This window comes from Oncorhynchus clarkii, chromosome 22 (genome assembly GCF_045791955.1).
Source record: "Oncorhynchus clarkii lewisi isolate Uvic-CL-2024 chromosome 22, UVic_Ocla_1.0, whole genome shotgun sequence".
Lineage (NCBI taxonomy): Eukaryota > Metazoa > Chordata > Actinopteri > Salmoniformes > Salmonidae > Oncorhynchus > Oncorhynchus clarkii.
This window is the reverse complement of record NC_092168.1, coordinates 17,920,934-17,948,133: the sequence shown is the minus strand read 5'-3', so window position 1 is coordinate 17,948,133 and position 27,200 is coordinate 17,920,934. Positions and strand designations below refer to the sequence as shown.

The 27,200-nt window shown below is 43.3% G+C and overlaps 1 protein-coding gene across 2 annotated transcripts in view; it reads left to right on the top strand.

Moving 5' to 3' along the window:
* The first annotated feature begins 3,687 nt into the window (after window positions 1-3,687).
* The window catches only part of LOC139380509 (neuronal membrane glycoprotein M6-b-like), a 53,173-nt gene continuing 29,660 nt past the window's right edge, over window positions 3,688-27,200 (top strand). Inside the window, exon 1 of one of the 2 annotated variants that reach the window (XM_071123222.1) lies at window positions 3,688-3,949. In XM_071123222.1, coding sequence (XP_070979323.1) covers window positions 3,946-3,949 — 4 coding nt within the window. In that variant the 5' untranslated portion in view covers window positions 3,688-3,945. The remainder of the gene's footprint in view (window positions 3,950-27,200) is intronic. The other variant, XM_071123220.1, reaches the window with a different exon arrangement.

Sequence of the window (27,200 nt, the reverse complement as noted above, 5' to 3'; positions counted from 1 at the left end):
ATACAAATAAATAAGGGAATCACCCGCAGCAAGAGCGACATCATTGATATATACAGAGAAAAGAGTCCGAGAATTGAACCCTGTGGTACCCCCTTAGAGACTGCCAGAGGTCCGGACAACAGGCCCTCCGATTTATCACACTGAACTCTGTCTGCGAAGTAGTTGGTGAACCAGGCGAGGCAATCATTTGAGACACCAAGGCTATTGAGGCTGCCGATAAGAATGAGGTGATTGACAGAGTAGAAAGCCTTGGCCAGGCCGATGAAGACGTCTGCACAGTCTTTTATCGATGGCGGTTATGATATCGTTTAGCACCTTGAGTGTGGCTGAGGTGCACCCGTGACCAGCTCGGAAACCGGATTGCACAGTGGAGAAGGTACGGTGGGATTCGAAATGGTCAGTGATCTGTTTGTTAACTTGGCTGTCGAAGACTTTAGAGAGGCAGGGCAGGGTGGATATAGGTCTGTTACAGTTTGGGTCTAGAGTGTCACCCCCTTTGAAGAGGGGGATGACCGCGGCAGCATTCCAATCTTTAGAAATCTCGGACGATATGAAAGAGAGGTTGAACAGACTGGTAATAGGGGTTGCAACAATGGCGGCGGATAATTTTAGAAAGAGAGTGTCCAGATTGTCTAGCCCAGCTGATTTGTACGGGTCCAGGTTTTCCAGCTTTTTCAGAACATCTGCTATCTGGATATGGGTGAAGGAGAAGCTGGGGAGGCTCGGGCAAGTAGCTGCGGGGGGTGCGGAGCTGTTGGCTGGGGTTGGGGTAGCCAGTAGGAAAGCATGGCCAGCCGTAGAGAAATGCTTATTGAAATGTTCAAATATCATGGATTTATCGGTGGTGACCGTGTTACCTAGCCTCAGTGCAGTGGGCAGCTGGGAGGAGGTGCTCTGGTTCTCTATGGACTTTACAGTGTCCCAAAACTTTTTGGAGTTAGAGCTACAGGATGCAAATTTCTGTTTGAAAAAGCTAGCCTTTACTGACTGCGTGTATTGGTTTCTGACTTCCCTGAACTGTTGCATATCGCGGGGACTATTTGATGCTATTTCACTCAGCCACAGGATGTTTTTGTGCTGGTCAAGGGCAGTCAGGTCTGGAGTGAACCATGGGCTATAAGCTGTTCTTAGTTCTACATTTGTTGAAAGGGGCATGCTTATTTAAGATGGTGAGGAAATTACTTTTAAAGAATGACCAGGCATCTTCGACTGACGGGATGAGGTCAATATCCTTCCAGGATACCCGAGCCAGGTCGATTAGAAAGGCCTGCTCCCAGAAGTGTTTTAGGGAGCGTTTGACTGTGATGAGGGGTGGTCATTTGCGGATGCGGATGCAGGCAATGAGGCAGTGATTGCTGAGATCCTGGTTGAAAACAGCAGAGGTGTATTTGGAGAGGAAGTTGGTCAGGATGATATATATGATGGTGACCATGTTTATGGATTCAGGGTTGTACCTGGTGGGTTCCTTGATTATTTGTGTGAGATTGAGGGCATCTAGCTTAGATTGTAGGACTGCTGGGGTGTTAAGTTTTTCCCAGTTTAGGTCAACTAACAGAACGAACTCTGAAGATAGATGGGGGGCACTCAATTCACATATGGTGTCCAGGGCACAGCTGGGAGCTGAGGGTGGGTCTATGACAGGCGGCAACAGTGAGAGACTTATTTCTGGAGAGATTATTTTTTTAAATTAGAAGCTCATAATGTTTGGGCATAGAACTGGAAAGTATAACATGACTTTGCAAGCTAACTCCTCCCCCTTTGGCAGTTTAATCTTGATGGAAAATGTTGTAGTTGGGGATGGAAATCTCAGAATTTTTGGTGGCCTTCTAAAGCCAGAATTCAGACATGGCAAGAACATCAGGTTTGGCGGAGTGTGCTAAAGCAGTGAGTAAAACAAACTTAGAGAAGAGGCTTCTGATGTTAACATGCATGAAACCAAGGCTTTTTCGATTACAGAAGTCAACAAATGAGACTGCATGTGTCACGTTCGTCATACGAATGAGACCAAGGTGCAGCGTGGTATGTATAGATTCTAATTTATAAAAAAAAGGAACACTGAACACTGATCAAACGAACAAAACAACAAAACGAACCGTAAGCCGCGGGGTAGTCACTACTACGCTAGCACGCGGGAGACACGGCATTTAAAGTTTGCAGGCCGGGGTAAGAAGAAGCGTCTGCTCCGACATCTCTCAATGGCCGGTTGAGGGCACAGCGGATGGAATTACGTCTGCGGACCAGTCGTGGTGGTATGCCGGCCGCCGTGTCGATAAAGGGTCCGGGCCAGATGGCAAAAGAGGTATTGTAGTTGTAGTAATTTTGTTTGCTGCTAAGGTCCAGAGCTTACGGCAAGTACCCGGTGGAGTAGTGGATTCTAGCCGTGTCCGGGAGGCTGGGTAGCCGGGTGATCACAGAGTAGGCTGTGCGGTATGCCTGGCTCAGGTCTAGCTTTGGGACTGGGTCACTTGGTGGCAGCTAGCTAGCTGTGATGATCAGGAGTAATGGTCCAGGGTTTACGGCAGGAATCCGGCATTGTATTGGAGAAAAACAGTCAGAGGCTGGTAGGTATTATCCAGGTAAAAAAAAAAAAATGTGGTGCCTGTGCAGAAGGTAAAGGCCGCTAGTAGTGGCTAATAATGACTAAATAGCTAGTAGCTAATTATCTGGTTAGCTTCTGATGGCTAGCTTCTGATGGAGGTTCTGGTTTTAAGGTCTAAAAACAATTGCGGATCCGTGTCGCATTGAGTGAGGCGGCGTACCGGAAGGTATATTTAATTTAAAAATAGAAAAGAGATTGAAATATATACAAAAAACATGAAAATTACAAAAAGTAAACGAGAGGACGACAAACCACGTCTGCACTGCTACGCCATCTTGGGGGGAAAAAATTATTAAAGTTAGTGAGGGAGATATAAGACTCCAGCTTCAGTGATTTTTGCAATTCTTTCCAGTCATTGGCAGCAGGGAACTGGAAGGAAAGGTGGCCAAAGGAGGAGTTGGCTTTGGGGATGACCAGTGAAATATACCTGTTGTAGCATGTGCTACGGGCTCCAGAAACAGAAGGACTGGAATTTACGCCAGTGGACAGCAGGTTGGATTCACTGACACTGCAAGACGGTGGCTAACCTAATTTAGCAGGCGTAAAAGAAAAGCCTGAGCGGAGTTCCCACTTTGAGTTTTCAGAGGAGAAGGAAGCTAGGTTGAAGATAGCTGTATTACCGGTTGGTGGCAATTCGGCTAAGGGTGGTCTGGGGCTAACTGATCTGATCTGCGATTGGTTCCTTGTCCTTGTTGTCTTTCTTGCACAGGACAGCCTAGCTGACCTGACAATTTAACACCTTATCCAAAATATTGGATTACTGGGAGTTTCAGGGGTACATCACAGGATACTGCAGCATTGAGAATAAGCCTTGGCTTACACTGCAGTGCTAAACCTCTCTCACCAGACAAGTCTAATTTTGCAGCTATAACTTGATGTGTTATTTCACTGGAATTACACGTTTATTACATTCCCTCAAAACATCTCAGCTAAGGCATTATGTGGATCATTTAACCCAGGTATAGTCTTTACTCAGGCAATGGCACATTTTCATTGATCTAAATTTAGACCAGTGGTCTTTTATCTGGACCACCATAAGAATTTTGCGCATGCTGCATAACAGGGCTGAACACAGATAAAGTATCTGGGGTTGAATGAGCATCAAACTTTTCACAGTTGTCCTCTGGAGGGTTAAGGGGCCTAAGCACTACGCTGTCCTGTCCTACCCAGACCTACACACTAATCCTCCGGTCGTGACGTCACTCAGCCTGTCTCCAAATGGGACGCGGTGCAGCAACAACTTTGTGGACTAGTTAGGCGTTCGTTGTGCATCTCCGGACGCAACATCACCCGTTAGCTGAACTTTTAACAGACTCCTCAACTTCGGAAACTCTGGGAAACTAAAAATGGGTAGGTTTCAAAATTAAATATAAATAAATGTTTATGTTTGACGTAACGTTTTAGATTTACCACTTTTTCCGTGATTGTTGATTATTTTTGGTCCTCCAAAGAGATCTCTCCGCGCAAACAACATCTAAAAGTGTCATGTTTACAATACTTTCCACCCAATTTATTTTTATCTGACCCGGTTTAGTAGGCTATCAGCATTAGAGTAGTTGACCAACTCGACACAAGACGATTAGAGGGAGATAAGTCTGGAAGGATTTCCCTTACTACCAGGCGCAACTCGGCATGGGCTGAGAAGTTCCAACTGGAGTTGATAACCCACATCACTATCAGCTGTCTGAGGAAGTACATTCCTCATATTGCTCTTTGGTTTCTCAACCACTAACTAAATGAGTTATAAATGAGTAAATGAGTATCACAAATACATGTTTATAATGCCATCTTGTATGAGTAACTTTCCAGTGTAGATTGGTTTTGATTGAAGAGATCGTAATGTTTTGACTATATCATTTAGTTGATGGATTGGAAATGCATTCTCCAATAGCTTATATAGAGATGTTTCAGATTGTTATTGAATAATTGATGGTGTAATATCCGTGGAGCTTTATTTGCAGCTACATCTGGGTTTGCAATTCAGCATGAATATATTGAGCTGTTACTAGGGAGTTTGAGAGTTGTGTGGGCGGACAGTGGATGAGTTTCAGTTTTAGTCTATAAACAAAAAACCTATATTATGCTATAGCATTTGGGTATCAAAACCAACGTAAAGTCCATAGACTATATACACCCTCCATCAAGTTTCGACACTTGTCTCAGGCAGGCTAGGCAAGTGATGCAGTGTCGTCACTGTGAGGGGCTGGGAGTTGTACTGGGGTGTAATTCCTGTGTCCTACTTGACTCTCTGACTCAGTCCCAAGTGTTGACCATCTGTGTTTCCACCCAGGGGATGCCTGCCTGGCAATAGGGAGCTAGGCGCCAATGCTATGGATATTCAGCAACTTCTTAAAGGCTCCCAGCGGACTTATGGGCTTTGGGGCTCTAAGAGGCTGTCGGCCAGATGGGACAGACAGTATAGATTGAGAAACAGCACTCTCATTTACCCCCGAATTGTCTATGAGACTGTTAAGCTATGGTCAGTGTCTTTTGTGTTCTTCATATCATATCACACGGTCCTTCATTAATAGGAGTAGAATCATTCTCATTAATGCAGAAATAGATTGTTGATGCTCTCCAAGGCAGGCCTATATGTTGCTTTTTTTATTGGGGGAACTGAGCCTTCCCTCTCACAGGATAGATGGATTCTAAGAAAACAAATGGAATAGAGCTCTCACATAAGCCTGTTGATTTGCAGTGGTGCAGCTGAGGCTATGGGAGGACTGGGAGGAGAGAACACTGTCAGTGTGAGAATGTGTATCAGCATTCATTAATTCCCTATGAAGCTCCCACAGTGGCCTCTTTGTGTTCCTAATTTGGCCCTTCTCCTTTGTGTGCGACTTTAGTGTAGTGTAGTGTAGTTCACTGAATTGCAAGTTGCAGAGTAGACGGACCCTCTGTGAAATAGGCCCCTCATCCTCTCTCTCTCTCTCTCTCTCTCTCTCTCTCTCTCTCTCTCTCTCTCTCTCTCTCTCTCTCTCAGAGGATATTGCCTTGCATTGCAATTGACCATTGTCCACTGCCTCAAGGCTCTGTTCACATTCATATGTCTCTCAGTAGGACATTAAGACAATAGGTCCCTGAGGAGGGATAGGGATGAGAAGTTACCATTGAGTATAGTAGTGCTGGTGAGCTTCTTATAATGAGGTATTGGCTTTGGTTGTTGAACGTTTCCCTAAGATGTTATCCGTAATGCACGAGAAAGACTAATAAGACGTGATCTAACAGCCTGTAATGTGTTGTTGACCATATTATCACTGTGGAAAAGTGGCAAACAAGCACGAGGATCTTTCCAGTGGTTCTGATGGTTGACCTGTTTTGCATAATGAAATGAATGTCTTACAGCTGTTTAGGGATATGTTTTGTTCTACGTGCTTCATGGGAATGCAGGCATGGACTGGTGACTACATCCCCAAAAATACAGGATGCCTTGAGGACAAGGAGAACAGATGATGCCCTTCAGACATTAGACTGTAGGTTACTGGCACTGTCTAAATGGATTCCCTGGTGACTTTCTCATGGAGGCGGTGTCACATTTAAAACATTCCCCACTGTTTCTCCGATGCCTCTATGGTGTTAAAGAGGTTTTATAACAGTGGATATATGGACAATGTGGGAGGATGCTTGGCTCTGACTGGGACCTCCGAAGTCCAAGACTTAATTCAGTGAAGAAGCAGCATGGAGTTAGATGTTCCAGATGTTCTGCCAACTTCTACTCAGCTCTATAGTCATGTGACTCTCACCTGTTTACTCAGCATCGGCCTCTGTTGCTATGCATCTCCTCCATGCCAACAGCCCAGAGTAGAGATTGTGGACTCATGCAACACTATTATGGGATCTAAACTATCACCCCTTGGGAAATGACCATGATATAATTGAGGAAGGATAACTGTTTATAGTGCTTGTGAGGATCATGCATGTTTATGCAATACAGCAGCTAAGAACTTATGTTTTTGTTTGCAACACAGGGGCCTACGAGTGGCTTCTGGCTGTTTCATTAGTCAAAGTACTTTGCAGATGGGATCAATATGTTTCTGCCATTTCTTGACCTACTGCCGGTTTATAGAAACTCTGAAAGGAGAGAAGGGGCAGATGTGAAAAAGGGGAAACTCACAAGCCTGTCATTTTCCATTTTATAGAGACAATTCAATTATATGCTTGTTCACATTTAGGGCTGTCTTGTGACTTGCAGGAGTTAAGGCTAATCAAATAAGGCGAATTATGGACTTACTTGACTCTGAACAATTCCTCTCTGAGCCAGAACTTGATAGCCAAAAAAATAAAAATAGTTTTTCCTGCATGGAAACTCTCAAACTCCAAAAACTGTTTTGATCTGTACTTAATTGTTCTCTGGAAAGAGTGATTCACCACTGGCGTCAAACCTCAAGATTTAAACATTGCACCATTGTTTATGACTGTAATCGGAGAAAGAGAGAAAAAAATCACTTGATTGCTAACCCAAATCAATAATGTAATTTTGAAAGACTCATTTGATTAATCATCTCATGGGTGCTGTTGTCTGTCATCCGATTGGCTTATCTCTATTACTCATGGTTTACGGGCAGAGTTTAGTGGTGAGAGTTTAGTGGTCTTGTGCCAAATGTTGTTAATCTCCCTCAATCCCAAAGTCAATGTCTCCATTGACTGTAATTTCAGAATGTCATTGTTGACTACATTGACACACCAACAGAGAAAACAGACATATTGTTTATTTCTGCTTCATGGAAATGATCTATCTCAGATGTTGTCCCTCCTTGGGACTTTTTTAAACTGCCTGTCTGCCTGGTGTTTGTGCAACCATCTGGGATGTCTGGAAGGTGTCAGATTGTTTTTGTCACACCAAGCAGGGTTACTCTGACATGGTTATATACACAGTGCACACAACTGTGCAGTGACCCTGCATCCTGAGAGGGACGAGAGGAAAGGAGAGGTTCCACATCTTTGAACGTCATGCCACTGGGCGAGTGTTTTTTTTTGCTCTCAGAATCAGCGGCTTGTCAACCGATGCCTGAGCAATAACAGAGGGTGAGATCATTTGTCCCCATGCTCTGATCAGGATTCAAGGTTATCTCTGTGTGTGGGAGCACAGCTGGTCCATGCCAGGCCCACTCCAGATAATGGATACTGGAACAGGGGACAGCTCATGAATAACGTTTACATCCATATTTTTGTGAAGTCTGCAGAGACGCAGTTTGGCTTGTTTTCTGTTCAAATACCTGGTATTCTCACATGTGACCGCTGTCATTTTACCACCTGTGTAGGAATGATGACGTTAGAAAGGATGATGTAATAACACATTTACTCAGCCACTGATGTAACCATTTGTTCATTATGTTTCACCAACCACAATATCCCCCCCCCCCCCCCCCCCCCCCGTCTCTCCACATACTGTATGTTTTTGTTGTTATTATTTAGACAATTTCATTTTCAGCATTTATGATTTTTCATTACTCTTTATTATGGGTTTGCGGGCATCAAATATGCTTAATATCCATGTTAATGAGGTATTTGTTGTAATAATTTAATGATTTCTGGGCTTCTCTCCATTTGGCAGAGGATCTTACCGAGCATCTTTGGCAATTAAGCAGCAGATGAGGCCCACATATCCTTTCAGACAATCTGAGCTGCTCTGCTGTGAAACCACTTAGTCCAACCAAATAAACTCTGCTATTTAATCCCTTTCTCTTTCTCTCCCCTCCTCTTTCTTCTCCCTGTTCCACCTTCCCACCTCTCCTGCTGTCTCTCCTCCTTCTCTTCTTTTCCTTCTCCCCTCTTCACTGCTCATTCTCTCTACTCGTCCACACCTCTTATCCTCTCTTCTCTGTCTTCACTGTGGATGGTTGATTGCCCGGCACCAACATTGCAGCTCCGTCCAAGCGCTCATGTTAATTTGTTGAGCTTAATAAGTCCTCCTCCTGTCACAAAGAGGGCCATTGTGTATTGTGATATGAAATGATAGGAATAGAAGTTCCTGAGTGGGAATGCTTGCTCAAGCATGGCCCGTCCCCCTCACTTTTATTAAGGGCCTATTCACTGCTCCACTGTGATGTGTGGGGGCGAGGGGGGGGGGGGGGGGGGGGAGTCACTGTGCTAACCTCCAGAGTTCACCCTTGTTAGAGAGTTGTCCCATTGGTGCTGGAAACAGGGTGGAATCTGAAGGCCTAAAAATATCCAGGATATGTAAATGAGTACATCCTGCCTCCTCCAGAACACTTGTTCCGTTTGACATGGTCGGTCATAATAAAGACATTGACTGTGCGATTTTTTTGTTGAGCTTGTTTAAAAAATAAATTAAACTGTGAGTTTTTGTTATTGAACATTACCTCCAGAGTAACAAAAACTTTTTTTACAATAGCCTTTTTATTAATAATAATAAAAAATGCATCCTGATAGTATGAAGTACCTTATATCATGAAGAAACCCATGATGGACAAAGTGTCTTCAGATACTCTGTATGCTGGCAGTGGCCCGAACCTAGCTGAGGGGATATTTGTCATCCCTGTCTGTGGACAAACAGTCTGTATCAGTGTTTTTTGTACAGCACAGAATGTGTGGTCCACACAAACATTTCCAGAAGGCCTGGGTGAAAGCGGACAGTGGCCACAGACCGACACAAAAGCAGACAGTAGCCACAGACCGACACAAAGCAGACAGGGGGCCACAGATCGACACAAAAGCAGACAGCCGGCCACAGACCGACATAAAAGCAGACAGTGGGCCACAGACCGACATAAAAGCAGACAGTGGGCCACAGACCGACACAAAGCAGACAGTGGGCCACAGACCGACATAAAAGCAAACAGGGGGCCACAGATCGACACAAAAGCAGACAGCCGGCCACAGACCGACATAAAAGCAGACAGTGGGCCACAGACCGACATAAAAGCAGACAGTGGGCCACAGACCGACACAAAGCAGACAGTGGGCCACAGACCGACATAAAAGCGGACAGTGGGCCACAGACCGACATAAAAGCAGACAGTGGCCACAGACCGACATAAAAGCAGACAGTGGGCCACAGACCGACACAAAGCAGACAGTGGGCCACAGACCGACACAAAGCAGACAGTGGGCCACAGACCAACACAAAAGCAGACAGGGGGCCACAGATCGACACAAAAGCAGACAGTGGGCCACAGATCGACACAAAAGCAGACAGCCAGCAACAGACCGACACAAAAGCAGACAGTGGGCCACAGACCGACACAAAGCAGACAGTGGACCACAGACCGACACAGTGCTGATGTGCATTCACACCCTCATTGAACAGGCCAGCCTACGCTTGGGGACTGTATCGATGCGACGGAAATCAATAACCATTTCCAACATGACCCAGAACTTCGGTTAAACAAATAGCCTACACAGATCATAAAGTATATAGGCTAGGGCATAACAGTCACTTTGTTTCAGGGTCAGGAATAGTGGCTTGACATAATTGGTATATAGTGGTAGACAGCATCATGCCTATCTACTGATACCAGGGGGCAGAGGTATCTGTAGGTTGTGACATCATTTCCTATACTAGTAACCCAGAGGCCCCAAGCCTTCAGTACTAGATCAGGATCTGGGCCAGTAAATTAGCTAGTAGGTCAAAGGGCGAGATGGGGGTTAGTGATTGTGTCGTCAAAAAATGGGGCTGATGCAATTAACAAGACAGACTACTTCCTTTGGATTTGTATCTTAATTTTGTGGGAGCAATAGTATTTTAATGATACGAGTACGAAATCGTACTGTATCTCTGCAGAGAAAGCAAAATAATGAAATAAAATCCAATAGGACCGAAGTAGCCCCAATAATCTTTCACCTTCCATTTTATAATGTGCCTGAAATAGACAACTGGCAGACCCTTTGAGGTGATTTCGCTGTCAACAGTGATAGCTCAAGTGAAATATTGGAGCCATTCAACACACTTCAACATACTGCGGTCAGTATCTCTCATTGTCTTCTGACCTTGTTCAAAACCACCGCTTGAACTTCTCATGTTGTAGCCTTGATCTGTTTTGTTTGTATTTTAGTTCAGTTTTTTATGGATATATATAGATTTTTTTAATTAAAAAAATAACTGTTTGACTGTGGATGGCCGTTAGGGTAGCAACAACAGTTAAAGTGAGTCCAAATGATTTGGAGCTTCCAGCTAATGCCCTCCAGGGTCATCTGCAGAGAGCCAGAGAGAAAATAACCCCAAAACACATTACGCTGTGGGAGACTGGGAATGTATTGTGGTGGTGGAGGACTGTTATATACCTTTCATACCTAGACGTTTTTCCACTTACTTTATCATGCCACCAACTTTTTGACACCTTTTCTTTATATCTGAAAGGTATTGCAACAAAACCTGTACTTGTATTTCTGCCAACCAACCAAGCCATGATTGCGGTAATGTATTTAAAAGTCCCGCCAACCCCTCGCCTTTCATCTTACCGTCTTTGGCACACATTGAATTATGAACATTCTGTTGTTGTCCGACATCAAACTTATCCTTGTCGACCACAGAAATGCTTTTAATGCATTTTTGTCTCTCCATTTAAATGTATGTAGTTCTGTCCTTGAGCTGTTCTTGTCTATTGTCACAGAAATGCTTTGTAATTTAGCTTGGGGGAATCCACACTGCCAATTCATATTTTTTTTTCTTGACTTTGATGGGTAAATATTTAAAGGCAAGGTTGTGGTCATACGCACATCTTTAAAAACCTAGGTGCTGGTCTAATAAAGAATAGTAGTCCAGAAAAAGAAGGCCCTCACACTTTTAAAGCTCCCAATTCACCGCTTTTCGATTCGAAACGGATCTTCGTCAGGTATTTAAAGTCTTCATCTCCAGCACCACCCCAACATCAACATCTTGTTGTGAAAATGGCTCGTTGCTATGTTTTGTAGTAAAAAACATAGAGATGTAACGATCTGGGTGTAGTGGGTGCGAAGTCAGGCGCAGGAAGCAGAGAGTTCAGGGTAGTGCTATTTAATGCACAAACGGCGAACATAAGCCACCCCACGAAACACAGGGAGCACACAAAACAAGTGCCCCAAACACGGGGACTTAAACAGTCCAGCAAAAACCCACGAAATGGGAAACACGCTAAACTCAAACGTGCACACTAGTTACACAAACAATCCTGCACAAAGAGCAGGCGGGCCTACTGGTAAATAAAGCCCGACTAATCAGCCTAAACACAAAACAGGTGAAACCAATAAACAGAAAGGGGGAAAAGGATCAGTGGCAGCTAGTAGGCCGGTGACGACGACCGCCGAGCGCCACCCGAACAGGAAGGGGAGCCACCTTCGGTAGGAGTCGTGACACTAGAAAGATAAATGTTTCCAATGACATCATCAACCAATTAGTAGGTCATGCCTACTCATAATTGGTTAAAATCATACGATGCACACCAATGAGGTCATTGGAAACACTTATCTTTCTCTGTTTTTTTTACGACAAAACATAGAAGCGCACAATTTTCACGTTGATGTTGGGGTGGTACTGGACATGATGAATATGACATTTCCCCTTAAAGACCCTTATATTTACCTAATAAATTCTGGGTTGCAAAAATTCTAATAAATCTCCTAATTTCAGTTTACGTGACAAAACAAGCAAGTATAGTGTAGAATCATTGTGCTATCTCAACTGCTGTGAAATATATTTTCCATAACCACAAATATAGTATGTTCAAGTTTGAGGCTGATGATAACTGGAAGTAAAAGACGCAAAAACTAAACTTAGGAACGGGAAGCATAGAAATAGCTCACATAGAACAGATCTACCACTTCTTAGACTTGCTTTCGCAGAGAAAAACAGATCTATAGCACGCATTTCTATGCGAATTTGATTGGGTCGCCCAAAAAGTTACATATTGCAGCTTAAATACTTAATATGCATAAGGTTCTAATTTAAACTACAAATCGCTAGTAGGCTATCTGTCATCAGCCAAAATAGCTGTTGGGGAGTTTGAAAGGAAAGAAGGTGTAAGATTTTGTGATTACATCCAATGTGGATCAAAAAAGGTGCTTTCTGAAATCATCCTACAGAGTTTCATCCAGGTCAGAGGTTTTTATTCTGGACATGATCGAACAGAGCAGTTTCTAATGCGGTTCCAAATATTATTTCAATTTTATTCTGTTATATTCCTTTATATTAATTCTTATCAATAAAATATAGGCCATATGTGTGTTGATTGTGATCGGGGCAGTGGAATGTAGGCTAAGTGTGTCTCTTGTCTGTTTAAAAAAAACCTGATTGATTTCATTTGCATGGCGCAGCAGACCAGTAACACAATAAACTCAAATGCTATGCTATTCTGTTCTTTTGAAAATACATTTGATTAGTCTTATAATGTTTTTGAGGACCTGCATGAACAAATTAATAATGGATTTCTTTGTCTAGCCTGCTCATATAATTACCAGAACATAGAATGTTTTGAGTGGCCAACTTTATATTCACCATAACAGGAAAATGCAAGGTCATTAATTACTAATTATTTACAAGTAGGCTATGACAAGCTGCTAACCTTGTTGGAAATGACAGGAAACAGAGTTTTAGTTATATAGTAAGCATAATCAAACTGCCTTACTGTGTTTGAACTGTGCTAAAATAATAGCCTCTTTACTTTGTGAATGTGAAGAAATGAAAGCAGACTTTAAATAGGGGAATAGAAACTACAGCTGTCAGGTTACCATGACAACGATCACAACAACAGGGTCAAAGTTGAACGTATCTTGCTCCTTCCCGGCGAAAGCAATGGCTATATAAAAAGAGAATGCCCACAAGGAAGAGGTAAAAATAGGGCTGTTTAAAAGAAACATTGACCAATTGTTTTTACAGGCAACATACTGTGAATCCTATTTGCAAGCAAAATTACAGAAGGAGGCTGTAGGACCAGCCTGTTGGCCAGGTGCCCATGGAGAATATTAAACAACTTCACAGATAGCTCTTTGTGCTCGGCTCCTTTAGCACTGCTGCTAAACAACCCGTAAGACAAAGGCGTTCTGGGGTTCCCCCAGTGCAGCGCTAAGAGGTGTTCACCATATGAAGAGGCATGCTGGCCTGCCCTGGGCCATTCACAGGCAGCCAAAAGGGTACGCTGTATCGAGCAGACTTTTAAATGCAAACTAAAGTAACCCTTTCATACTTCCTCTGGGCCTCTTCAGGACAACATGAAAAATAATACTTTTGTGAGATCTGGTTTAACAGCCACGTATCTGGTGGTGTTTACCTGCTGCATAGCTGCGGATGGATACTGCTTCTGGCATTCTGATGGAATTTGCCAATGGCCCAATAGAGTGATATCCTCTTCTTTTGACTCGTTTTATGTGAATAAAGAGAACTCCGTTTAATATTCATCAAATCCAATCAAGCAAATTCCAACCCCCCAAATACTGTACAAATGTTCAATGTTTACGGAAAGATGTCAAATGAAAAGACACTAATTAGACCAACGTCCTTATAATCAGGTCATAATTGATCACTGCTATTCAAAGATACATTTAAGAGATAAATCAGTTGAACTATTCCAAAGGTCATTATGTACACACTTTTCCTTTTAATTGAAGAATATTCTTAGCACATCTTAGATGTTACAGAATGTACACATGATGATCCCCCCCCCAGTCAGCTCTCTGTGATTCTAATGCATGTGACTATGGAACCTGTGTCTCAGAGGGTTGACCGTGTTAGCCGAATTGTTCCGCTAGGAATGCTTTTCCTGTGGAATGAATGAAGGCTCTGAGTCAAGCTCACATTGTCCACCTGTCATCCTCCTAGGATTATCTTGATAGACATAGAAGACACCTCTGCCCGACAGATGAAAATATCCAGAATAGCTGAGCATTCTGTCTGGATAAAGCGACAGCTGCAGGAAACCCATTAGCTTGTGTATCCAGGGATCACATTTGGCTGCTAAGACTGTTTGGGGATTGAAAAATTGGAATAAAGAATATAGTTTACAGTATCTAGACGCATGACTGAGCCTCATATTCTCTCAACACAAACATGAGAGATGTAGAAAGATATCTGGTGTGTTGGCTGGTAAAGAATTAGCAATATTATTGGTAACATTTATATCTTGACCAAACTATACCGGAAGCATTTTTGCTGGTGTCTAGCTAGCATCACTATGGTTCTTTGGTTAATGGGACAGTATTTAAGCTGAGAGGATTTTGTATCCTTCTAGTTCATTTAGGAGGAAATGAGAAGCGAAAACATTGAGAACAGTGCGAGAGCTGCAAAGCCCTGGACTAAGAGAATGTCAATGAGAACGAAGCTTCGGGGCCTGGGAGAGGAAATCCCAGATGTTCCTGTCTGAAAAACAACTTGACCCCCCGTAACTGTGTTCAGTGAGCAACACAGACCAAGGGAGACCAGGGGAGAGGAGTTAGCGGTGCTGTGTGATATTTAAACTGCTGCTATGTCTCATAATTCATTTCAATGTCGGACATCTGCCCTATAAGAAACTAATGCTGTAACAATAGAGAGGCCACAGCTGAGATGAAAAAAATAATGCAGTGAAGGAGAGAGAACATCTGGAACATAGGGAGCGACCAGCTTCCTGGTTTACTGTTACCCAAACAGGTTTGGGACCAATTAAAGAGCTTTGTAGAACCGTATTGGGGATAGTGGACCTTATTAACCAGATGTGCATGAGAAGTGGGATTCAGTGTTTCCTCTCTCCTCGTGCCATACTCACTGCTTTATGAACAGGGTGAGACGTCAGTGTGTGTGTGTGTGTGTGTGTCATCTATTTGACTTGACCAAGCTCAAAACTGCTGGTTTCATTTAGGCTTAACAAAAAGCTGTTTAAGTCGCCTGGCTGGCTTTTCAGCTATGGTCAGTTTTTTTCTGAACATAAAAAATGGGATGATCATTTGCTATGTTTTTAGATCTGATGTTTGGCTATTGGCACTGGAATTGAGGGATGTCTGTGTTTTTCGTCTGTGGTTCACAATTGGACAGGTGAATCTAATGAAGAACAGCATGGCTTCAGGACATATTGAAGTATGCACTGTCAGATGCATGAGCCGAGCAGTTGGAAATTGGAATTCAGCTTGCAGTCTATAGTGTCTATTTTTCACATTCAGATATACCAAACAGTTGATTAAAACTGTGTTGTGTCCTTCAGGATAGTTTAATGTACACATTCAGCTACAGCTGAGAGCAGGAGACATTTCGAAGTACACTACAGAGGCTGATGGCATAAATGGGTCATCCACAGTCTGTGTGTTCACTGCTCCCTCTACTCTACCTCTCCTTAGACATACCAATAGACCGGGAAATTATCCAGTGGGAATTTTGGGATCCTACTTGCAGTCCTGTATGAACTGGGGTACAATTATGCACTTATAACTGAAGGTACAAAGGATGACCTTACAGGGTACCACTACAGTGACAAGTGAATGGATGAATGCAACAACCATGTCTCTGTCACTAACAAATCCAATCATAGGTGTTAACTCTACAATTTATCTGAAAGATAGGGCACTCCCATATACTCAGTGTTAAGTAATAAAGCCTTATTACTCTAAGCAGTGTGTTCACTTAACACTGAGTATATGGGTCCACCTACTCAACACTTTCAGTGTTGATTTCTTTGAAAAAAATAACAGTGGAGAATTTTCTGTGTAGAGTAATGGAATGACCCACTTAATAAAATAGATTTGTTTCCATCTTCATCTTACAACACGTGTGACCCTATATTCACTTAGTCCGAATGAAATAAAGGATAACTGGTCAACACATCTCCTGGTTGGTGCCTGAGGCCAGCAGCGGGGTGGAAATGCCAAGTTCAGGTTGCAGCAGGTCTTTGTCCTTCCAGGATCCAGCTCCAGGATGCAGATCATAGCTCACATAGCCGGGTTAGGAGGGTTAGGAGTGCTGCGTGGCAGAACAAAGGCATTAAAGCGAGCTGTCCCATCCATTCCTCTGTTGTCATAGCGCTGCTGATGAATCCTGACACTCCTTTAGATGCCTGGCCTGTGGAGAGAGAGAGAGAGAGAGAGAGAGAGAGAGAGAGAGAGAGAGAGAGAGAGAGAGAGAGAGAGAGAGAGAGAGAGAGAGGGGGGGGGGGGAGCTCTGGCTGGGCTGAATGGAGAAGGAGGTCCCCGTGTTAAAGATGTCTGGGAGCCTCGAGCCCCGGAGTTAGAGTAGGGTAAACTGTTGGGTCAGGGGTGAGAGGTTGGCAGCGTGATGCTGGAGACAATAGGTATGCCGATACGGAGACCGCTGGAAGAGAAAGAGCTCCCAGCAGCTGTGAGAGAAGGAGGGAGGAGGAGGGAGTAGGGGGTGGTCATGGGAAACCCCCAAGATTAGCCTGAGAGTTTTGTCCCTGTGTTTCATTATGTCTCCATTGTGTGTGTGTGTGTGTGTGTGTGTGTGTGTGTGTGTGTGTGTGTGTGTGTGTGTGTGTGTGTGTGTGTGCGTGCGTGCGTGTGTGTGTGTGCGCGTGTACTCTCGTGCATGTCCCTACCCCTGTGTGACAAGTAGCAAAATTAAAGACCTGATCAGAGATAATGTTATGCACAATCATAGCAGCTGCAGCAGGGGAACTTCTGGAAAGTGATTATAGTCTCATTGGAAACCATTGGGACACAAGTAAAGCACTTTTCTTTGAGATACTATCTGAACAATAAGCGTATTTTTGCCCTTAATAGAATACAGGCTTATATGAAATTTAGAGCATGAGCAACCTCATGCTTTCATACATGCAAGGAATATTAAATGAATTATAATTCCTTGGCCACAGGCAATGGCCAAACTGTATGATCCATACTAACCTTCTCATAGATAGCGAGGTAGGCCTACTTATCAATTCAATTCCAGCACTTTTATATTGAATTCTATAGGAGCAGCTGTTGTTACTAATGAATATTCATGTACACAGTTGATTTCTCAAGTCTGAGGTTATTCACATGGCTGGCTAACAATGTCAAGTTTGTGTGCCTCTCGTTGCCTGAAGGACATGTTCAGATGTACTGAGACGTGAGAAAGTAGCATAAAAAGGGCAAGAAAACAGTATTCATGAGTCAAGTAACAGTATTCTCACGATGGAGATACAGCAGATGGCTGGTAATATTAGTGTTTACTGCTGACTAATTACAGCAATGAGTTTTTGAATTATATATGATACAAGTAGCAGTACCATGAACCTTGTGCTGGGTTAAATATACAAGGCTTATGATGATGAACATTGTATTTAGGAGATTAAGTTCACTGAGGTGAGGTTCTGTTTCGTGCTGTATACGGCCCAGCTCCAATGAACAGCACACACTTCAGATCTGAGCTTATTGAGTCTTCTGTGAAATTATAGATCAGCAGAACAAGTGGGTGCAATTTCAATTCCATTATCGTTTGTCATCACGGAGACTTAGAGCTTTATTAGCAGGGCTGGGATGTGTCAATGTGCCCCTCTCTTCCCCAGAGAGAGAGAGATACAGTGAGGAACGGAGGGGACAGATTGACTCAGATTAGAGGGATTTCATCCACCCGTGCGGCTGCCTGACTAATGCCTTTACCAAATGAGTCTTCAGACACACAGAGCTTACACCTGGAAACAGTTTCTCTGAAAGGGTAGATCTAGCCTGGTGATCAGCCTGCTTGTACTTTAGTCAAAGACAATGATAGAATAATTGTAGCACCAATTTTTTGAATGTACTGCTCAATGTCAAATACAGTTTGTTATTGTCACTTGGTGACAAAGAGGGTTGTGCCAATTGCTTTTTAAGAGTTCTGTTCATGACCTTTTCTCTGAGAAGAGCCTCCCTCCCTCTCCAGTTTAAATAACTCCCAGACCTTTCTGGAGAAGATGGAATGGTTGCTGAGCAGAGAAAGGAACCCATGGCTCCTGTGGAGTGGAAAATGTAATTACAAATGCTGCTATTAGTGGCTTATTTTATTCCAGAATAATTATTGAATGAGCTGCATTTACCCCTGTGAGCCATAGTGATGTGTTTTGTTTTGATTTACAACCCAAATTGTTCGAGTGGCCCATATTTTCTGGGGTAACGGGAGTGTCTTACTGGTTCGTATTCTTTCAAAACTATAAACATACAGTACATATAAGCCAATGGGACCTATTTATAATTAGTATTTGGTAGTATTGCCTTTAAATTGTTTAACTTGGGTCAAACGTTTCGGGTAGCCTTCCACAAGCTTCCCACAATAAGTTGGGGGAATTTTGGCCCATTCCTCCTTACAGAGCTGGTGTAACTGAGTCGGGTTTGTAGGCCTTTGCTCGCACATGCTTTTTCAATTTTCAATAGGATTGAGGTCAGGGGTCATTGTCCATTTGGAAGACCCATTTGCGACCAAGCTTTAACTTCCTGACTGATGTCTTGAGATGTTATATCAATATATGCACAAAATGTTCCTTCCTCATGAAGACATCTATTTTGTGAAGTGCCCCAGTCCCTCCTGCAGCAAAGCACCCCCACAACATTATGCTGCCACCCCCGTGCTTCACGATTGGGATGGTGTTCTTCAGCTCGCAAGCCTCACCCTTTTTCCTCCAAACATAACAATGGTCATTATGGCCAAACAGGTCTATTTTTGTTTCATCAGACCAGAGGACATTTCTCAAAAAAGTACAAACTTTGTCCCCATGTGCAGTTGCAAACCGTAGTCTGGCTTTTTTTATGGCGGTTTTGGAGCAATGGCTTCTTCCTTGCTGAGCGGCCTTTCAGGTTATGTCGATATAGGGCTCGTTTTACTGTGGATATAGATATTTTTGTACCTGTTTCCTCCAGCATATTCACAAGGTCATTTGCTGTTGTTCTGGGAATGATTTGCACTTTTCGCACCAAAGTATGTTCATCTCTAGGAGACAGAACGCGTCTCCTTCATGAGTGGTATGACGGCTGCGTGGTCCCATGGTGTTTATACTTGCGTACTATTGTTTGTACAGATAAATGTGGTACCTTCAGGAGGGATCCTTAACTTGTGCGTCTTGCCTGGACAAGGCTCTTTGTGGTAAAAGCAACGCTTATCAAGTCAATTAGCAAGTAGCGAGGTATACATGTAGCTCTCCAAGATCAGGTCCAGATGACATGGACAGACCATACTACTTGAGTGCATGTAAACTTCTGACCCACTGGGAATGTGATTAAATAAATAAAAGCTGAAATAAATCATTCTCTCTACTATTATTCTGACATTTCACATTCTTAAAATAAAGTGGTGATCCTAACTGACCTAAGACAGGACATTTTTACATGGATTAAATGTCAGGAATTGTGAAACACTGAGTTTAAATGTATTTGGCTAAGGTGTATGTAAACTTCCGACTTCAACAGTACATGTACACAGTTATAACCCAGCCTTGTCCTGGTGGCAGCGTTAAAATGAAGACAGGGTCCTGAGGCTTTCATCCTCTTTGCTATCTGCATTCTGCCCAGCCAATGGCTCTTCAAGCCTGATGGCAGTTTCCAAGGTGGAACAGACAGGAAGCACGGGTAATATGAAACACCTGGTGCTGCTCACCACAGCCAATCCCAAAGGCCCGCTGGAGTTGCCAGCTCTGGGAGTGTAAAGTCACATGAGAGGCGAAACGTGGCTGCCAGGCATCCCCCAGTGTGGCTTCTCCCCTTCTCTTCTTTCTTCCAGACCTAAAACGACAGCAACACAAACATGCAATTTGAGAAGCACTGAGTCAGACGTCCAGGGGATTATTTAATCAAACACTAGCTTGCAATTACACCAGGCAGAGAATGTCTCCTAGACCAGAGAGAACAACACAATGAGTGGTGTGTCAAACATCAAACTAACTTCAGCAGATATGGGTTTCTAAAGAGAAGCATAGTATCTATGAAGAAGATAGCTAAGGTTAGCTAAGGTGATGAACTTTCAAACACAGCCAACATGTTGACATGGTGTAAACAACGCCTGTCAGGCTACTGGAGTTTAAAAGCACAAATGCCTAATGTGTTGGTATGCATGAAGTGATTGTGATTTACCACACAATGACCCTGTGGTTTGTTTGCAAGAGGTTGACAATATATCAAACTGTGGCCCCTGAAGTGTCCCCTCAAGCAGTTGAAGGAGTTTGGACGTATTCCATGTGTTTTTGATCAGCATTCAAAGGCTACCAGCTTGAGGTGTAAACAACATGGTGTTGTGTGAAGGGAATTTATTCCCCCAGTTCTTTAGTTGTGGATTTGTGTACATTTGAATTTTAGAGACCCTCATTTAAATCTTGTCTGCCCATGTAGCGCCACTTGATTCTAAATTCACTCTGTGAGGTTTTCTTTGCAAATCCTCGTATGCAACACTTAAGGTTTACAAAGTTGACTTTCTCCAATCAGCTGTTATAGCTAGCATGTCAGTTTCACTGTAAGCTCAAACGTTTTCACGAGTGAAGAGGTAAACAATGCTTTCAAACTATGATTGCATTTCTATTCTGACCATTCAGTAGCGAGTTCCACATTTGTCCTAGCCCGTTGCCTTAATGAGGCTCATTACTGACAGAAAGCCTGTTGTTGTATCCTCCTCCCTACATGAATCTCTCTGTAATGAATGAGGACAGTTATTCTTAAACAGCAGTTTTACAGCCATAAAAGAGAGGTATTTCCCAGAGGAGGCAGGTTCAAGGGCCTCAGACGGTACATCAGAGCATCAGAACAATGACTGGGCAACATTAGCTACACTCCTGGGGTTAATTGGACACATACAAGTTGAATAATGCTTTCTTAAAGACCTTAGCAAGGTCTCCTTTACATGGACATGCGGGCTGCATTTTGTTATGGGTTTGGTACATACGCTGAGTATACCGAACGTTAGGAACACCTTCCTAATATTGAGTGATCCCCCCCTTTGTCCTCAGAACAGCCTTAATTTGTCGGGGCATAGACTCTGCAGGGAGTCAAAAGCGTTCCACAGGGATGCTGGCCCCGTGTCGACTCCAATATTCCCCACAGTTGTGTCAAGTTGGGTGGATGTCCTTTGGGTGGTGGACCATTCTTGATACACACGGGAAACATGAGCATGAAAAAAAACAGCAGTGTTGTAGTTCTTGACACAAACCTATGCGCCTGGCACCTACTACCAATACCCTGTTCAAAGGCTTAAATCTTTTAAATTCACCCTCTGAATAGCACATATCCACAATCCATGTCTCAATTGTCTCAAGGCTTAAAAATCCATATTTAACCTGTCTCCCCTTCATCTATGTTGACTGTAGTGGGCGGTAGGTAGCCTAGTGGTTAGAGCTTTAGACTAGTAACCGAAAGGTTGCAAGATCGAATCCCCGAGCTGACAAGGTGAAAATCGGTTGTTCTACCCCTGAACAAGGCAGTTAACCCACAGGCTGTCATTGAAAATAAGAATTTGTTCTTAACTGACTTGCCTAGTTAAATACATGAATTTGACCTGGTCAGTCTATGTCGTGGAAAGAGCATATGTTTTGCAGACTCAATGTATGTGTGCGCTGCACACTAGGCTAACTATAAGTGGTAGGTTGAGACTTGTTCAGCTAGATAAACTACAGGGCTCAATGTTACATGTGTTGCATTTCAACTGCATTTGTTCTTGTGGAGCCACTTACATTAAATGGGTCAACAAACAACAGAATGGATATGCATAACAAATCAATGACATAATGGATGGTGCAGCATGCCAACCACGACGTCAGAAATATAGAGCATGTTGACTTATGAAGTCCTCCCAAAAAAAGTAGGTCAACACAGTCTACTGTGGCGTGAAGTTATCTGGGGTTATTGCCAACCGAAGCCTGCCTCATGGTTTCCTGGCATTCCTACCAGAATGTTTGAATATTTCCACCCTGGCCTGCTACACATAACTCACAACTCATCAAACTTGATTTTTCTCTGTCCCGTCTGTCATAGACAAGGGACAGGATGTTCACAACTCCCACCCTCCTTGACCCAGTCATCAGTCCCAGTAAAAGGAGATTGTATGTTGAGCCTGAGCCTGTTCTGTTGTTAGTGTGTATGAATTAATGGTGTCGGGGCTGAGGCCATAGGCTTAAGGCTTGGGAACTCCTTGGTCCATGAGAACGCCTTCCTCGGGAACGGGCCAAGCAGGGCGCAGGTCTTTCACGGGTGAGTGAGCACTCAGGGAGCATTCAGGGCCAGTCTCACGCCATAATGACTGAGCCACAATGACTGAGCCATAATGACTGAGCCACAAATGCAGCTCCCTACATTCTACTGTGCTTCATCAGCGTTCAGATTGTGCCCTTGACAAGGGGGCTGGCACACACTCTTAACACTGGTACTGAGTACGCAGTAACGCCCTGCTTTGTCAAGTATGGCCGACGGATCTTCTCACAGTCATTTAGGCAGTCAAAGTAGTGTTTTGGGGACCTCAATGGCTATCATGTTTCAGGCAGAGATGCATATTTGGTAGTGTTGAGATTGTTCTCACGGAAAGCTATCCACTGGTACTTTATGAAGATAAACACACATTAGCATTCCAGGCTGTTGTTATATTTATATCATATCAACTTGTGCACCGCAATAGTTTGGACCCTAATTACGACAACTGTTCACTTTCTGCCTCTGAAATGTCCTGAGGTCCACAAACATGTTTGTGGTGTTAGGGTACAGAAAGGATAGAGACATGTGGTTCGAATGTGGAACGTAAAAGAGAGGGAGTTCATGTTTGGAAGCTGGTACTTACAGAAACGTGCAATGTCCTCACAGTCAGGGTTGCACAGGCCCTCCTTTTGTGTTTTTCTTTTCTCTTCCACGATCTGGCCTCTTTTCTCGACTAATGTTTTCTCTGGTGGAAATAGGAATAGATTTTTCTGCGGCATACCCCAGGACAGTAACACACGAACTTGAGCAAATGATGTTCCCCTGTTCCGATCTGGTCTTGAGTGAAATTGGCAGTTCTTCGAAAAATATCATTCTGAAACGTCATTTAGACACTTTAGAATGCGATTGTTTTGAACAGTGGCCAGAGATGTAGCGTTTCTGCATGCAAAAGTAATAAAACAATGACGACTTTTGCTGCATAACATTACATATTTAGGATGATTTATGTTAAAACAACAGTCAACTGCTGATGACCTGATTAAACAAAGCCCTATTTGGCCAGGGGGAGACACACACACAGAGAGACAGAGAGAGGGAGAGAGAGAGAGAGAGAAAGACTGCTTTCACATAGGATTTACGATGGCTGTGTACGAAAAACCATACTAGTTTACTACATATTAAACTGCATACTATGTACTCATCATCGCGTACTATTTATCTTGTACCGTTTAGTAAAAAGTATGCTGAATACCACAGCCACAACGCAGTATTTTACTTGATTTCTTTATTTAACCTTTCTTTAACTAGGCTAGTCAGTTAAGAACACATTCTTATTTACAATGACGGCCTACACCGGCCAAACTCGGACGACAAGAGAGACAACACAACACTACATAAAGAGAGACCTAAAAACAACAACATAGCAAGGCGGCAACACATGAGAACACAGCATGGTAGCAACACAACATGACAACAACATGGTAGCAACACAACATTGTAGCAGCACAAAATATGGTATTGGGCACAGACAACAGCACAAAGGGAAAGAAGGTAGAAACAGCAATACATCACACAAAGCAGCCACAACTGTCAGTAAGAGTGTCCATGATTGAGTCTGAATGAAGAGATTGAGATAAAATTGTCCAGTTTGAGTGTTTGTTGCAGCTCGTTCCAGTCGCAAGCTGCAGCGAACTGAAAAGAGGAGCGACCTAGAGATGTGTGTGCTTTGGGGACCTTTAACAGAATGTGACTGGCAGAATGGGTGTTGTATGTGGAGGATGAGGGCTGCAGTAGGTATCTCAGATAGGGGGGAGTGAGGCCTAAGAGGGTTTTATAAATAAGCATCAACCAGTGGGTCTTGCGATGGGTATATAGAGATGACCAGTTTACAGAGGACTATAGAATGCCGTGATGTGTCCTATAAGGAGCATTGGTGGCAAATCTGATGTCCGAATGGTAAAGAACATCTAGCTGCTCGAGAGCACCCTTACCTGCCGATCTATAAATTATGCCTCCGTAATCTAGCATGGGTTGGATGGTCATCTGAATCAGGGTTAATTTGGCACCTGGGGTGAAAGAGGAGCGATTATGATAGAGGACACCAAGTCTAGATTTAAATTTAGCCTGCAGCTTTGATATGTGCTGAGAGAAGGACAGTGTACCATCTTGCCAGACTACCTCAAGCTCTAAACCCTCAGAGGTAGTAATCACACTGGTGGGGAGAGGGGAATTCTTCTTACCAAACCACATGACCTTTGTTTTGGAGGTATTCAGAACAAGGCTAAGGGTAGAGAAAGTGCTGTAACATATATCAATTAAATTAAGTAGCCTAGTATACACACCAAAACTTTTCAAAAGTTCAAATCAAAAGGCTATTGCACAGTCGGGTGCATCGCGAATTCAGAACCGCTGGATAACAACACAATAAACTAAAGAACTGATCATTGGGAGCGAGATCAGAATGACTGCTAAGGCTTGATCCATAAATTCAATAATTAAAAGGGTAGCTTAGCCTACAAAACTAAACCACATGTTCAAATAAAATACTATAAAACTATCATTTTTGTCGCATTCTCAAATGGCCTACTATTTACGTTGTTGCCTTTGTTTCACACATACCTATTTTTACCTCATTCTTGTTGACATGTGCCCATGTCCACATCTTTTGGCCCATGTCCACATCTTTTGGCCCATGTCCACATCTTTTGGCCCATGTCCACATCGTTTGGCCCATGTCCACATCTTTTGGCCCATGTCCACATCGTTTGGCCCATGTCCACATCTTTTGGCCCGTGTCCACATCGTTTGGCCCATGTCCACATCTTTTGGCCCATGTCCTCATTTGTAGGATTATTTCAGAAAGTTACGTTTTTGATCCACGCTGGATGTGATCACATCGCACACTGTCTCATCTTTGAAACTCCCCAACAGTTTTTTTGGCTAAAGACGGCCTACTGAGCGATTTGTAGTTTAAGTTAGAAATGTATGCATATTAACCAATCACGTATTTGCTAAATATAAGGGTCTTTAGATGTCAAAGTAATTTCAAATAAAAGAAATGGCAGTGCATTTCCCCAGGCTAAATGCCAAAGGATTTCTGTGACAATTGACACGAACATCTCAAGGACAGAACTGTACGTACGTTTAAATGGTGCGGGGAAGAAGAAAAAAATGCATTTAAAGCATTTCTGTGAAGCTTTGTGGTTGACAAGGACAAGTAGAATGTTCATAATTCAATGTGTGCCTAAGACGGTGAGATGAAAGGCGACGTTTAGGTTGAGGGGTTGGCGGGACTTTTAAATACATTACCTCAGTCATGACTGTGTCGGTTGGCGGGACTTTTAAATACATTACCTCAGTCATGACTGTGTCGGTTCGGCAGAAATTAAAGTACAGGTTTTGTTGCTGGCAATTCCTTTCAGGTATAAAGAAAAGGGGTGAAAACGTTGGCGGCTTGGTGAAGTTGGCAGGAAAAAAAAGTATTGGTATGAAAGGTGTAAGAGAGAGTGAAGGAGAAGAATTCTCATGGGGAGTTCTACTGTACTCTTATCTTTTGGCCAGAGAAAGGAGAGCTGACTGTGGATAGGGTTAGACATGATTGTCATCATCGTTCAATTGTTCGCTCGGCAGTTCTCACAATCTATTTAATTGGATAATTACAAGGTTCGCCATAATGCCAAGCCTCAAGTGAACGACTTATGTCAATTAGCATCAATCACATCCACATCACCATGGAGCGAAATCTTTGTCATCCTCACATGTAAAATGCAAACCTGCATTTCTATCTTATGAGATTTTGCTCATGAAGAATTAGCTTTAGATGTCGTTAGCCATACTCATGTTCTGACCGTTTTTTTTCTTCTTCAAACGATGATGTAAACTCTTTAGGTTTTATAGGGGAGATAAATGAAAAAGCTTGCAGATCTGTACAGCCTAGCGTTTGTTGTTGTGAGACCCCTGCTAAGTTCACTTCCCTGACCCCTGAGGCTCCCCTCTCCTCTTCTCTCCTGCTGCTCCCCCTCCTCTCTGTGGTGTGGTATCCGTGAGAAGACCCCACTTTACCAGCACTCCAGCAGCAGGGCTCCACACTCAAAGATGACTCTCTCATTAGCATGCCTCAGGACTCTCCCCAGACCCAGACCGATTCAGATAAACAAACACAGCCTCTCTCCAAGACTCCTCTCTCTGTCTCTCTCTGTCTGTGTCTGGATGACTCTATATGTCCCTACTCTGTCTCCGGTCATCTCTCTTGTTGTCTCCTTGTCTCTCTATCTCTGTCCCTGTCTGTCTCTGGTCATCTCTCTTGTTGTCTCCTTGTCTCTCTATCTCTGTCCCTGTCTGTCTCTGGTCATCTCTCTTGTTGTCTCCTTGTCTCTCTATCTCTGTCCCTGTCTGTCTCTGGTCATCTCTCTTATTGGCTCCTTGTCTCTCTATCTCTGTCCCTGTCTGTCTCTGGTCATCTCTCTTGTTGTCTCCTTGTCTCTCTATCTCTGTGTCTGGCTGCTGTCGCCTCTCTATCTCTCTGTTCCTATCTCTATCTGTCACTGTTTCTATCTCTCTGTCATTCTGTTTCTATCTGTCTCTCTGTTTCTATCTCTATCTGTCTTTCTGTTTCTATCTCTATCTGTCT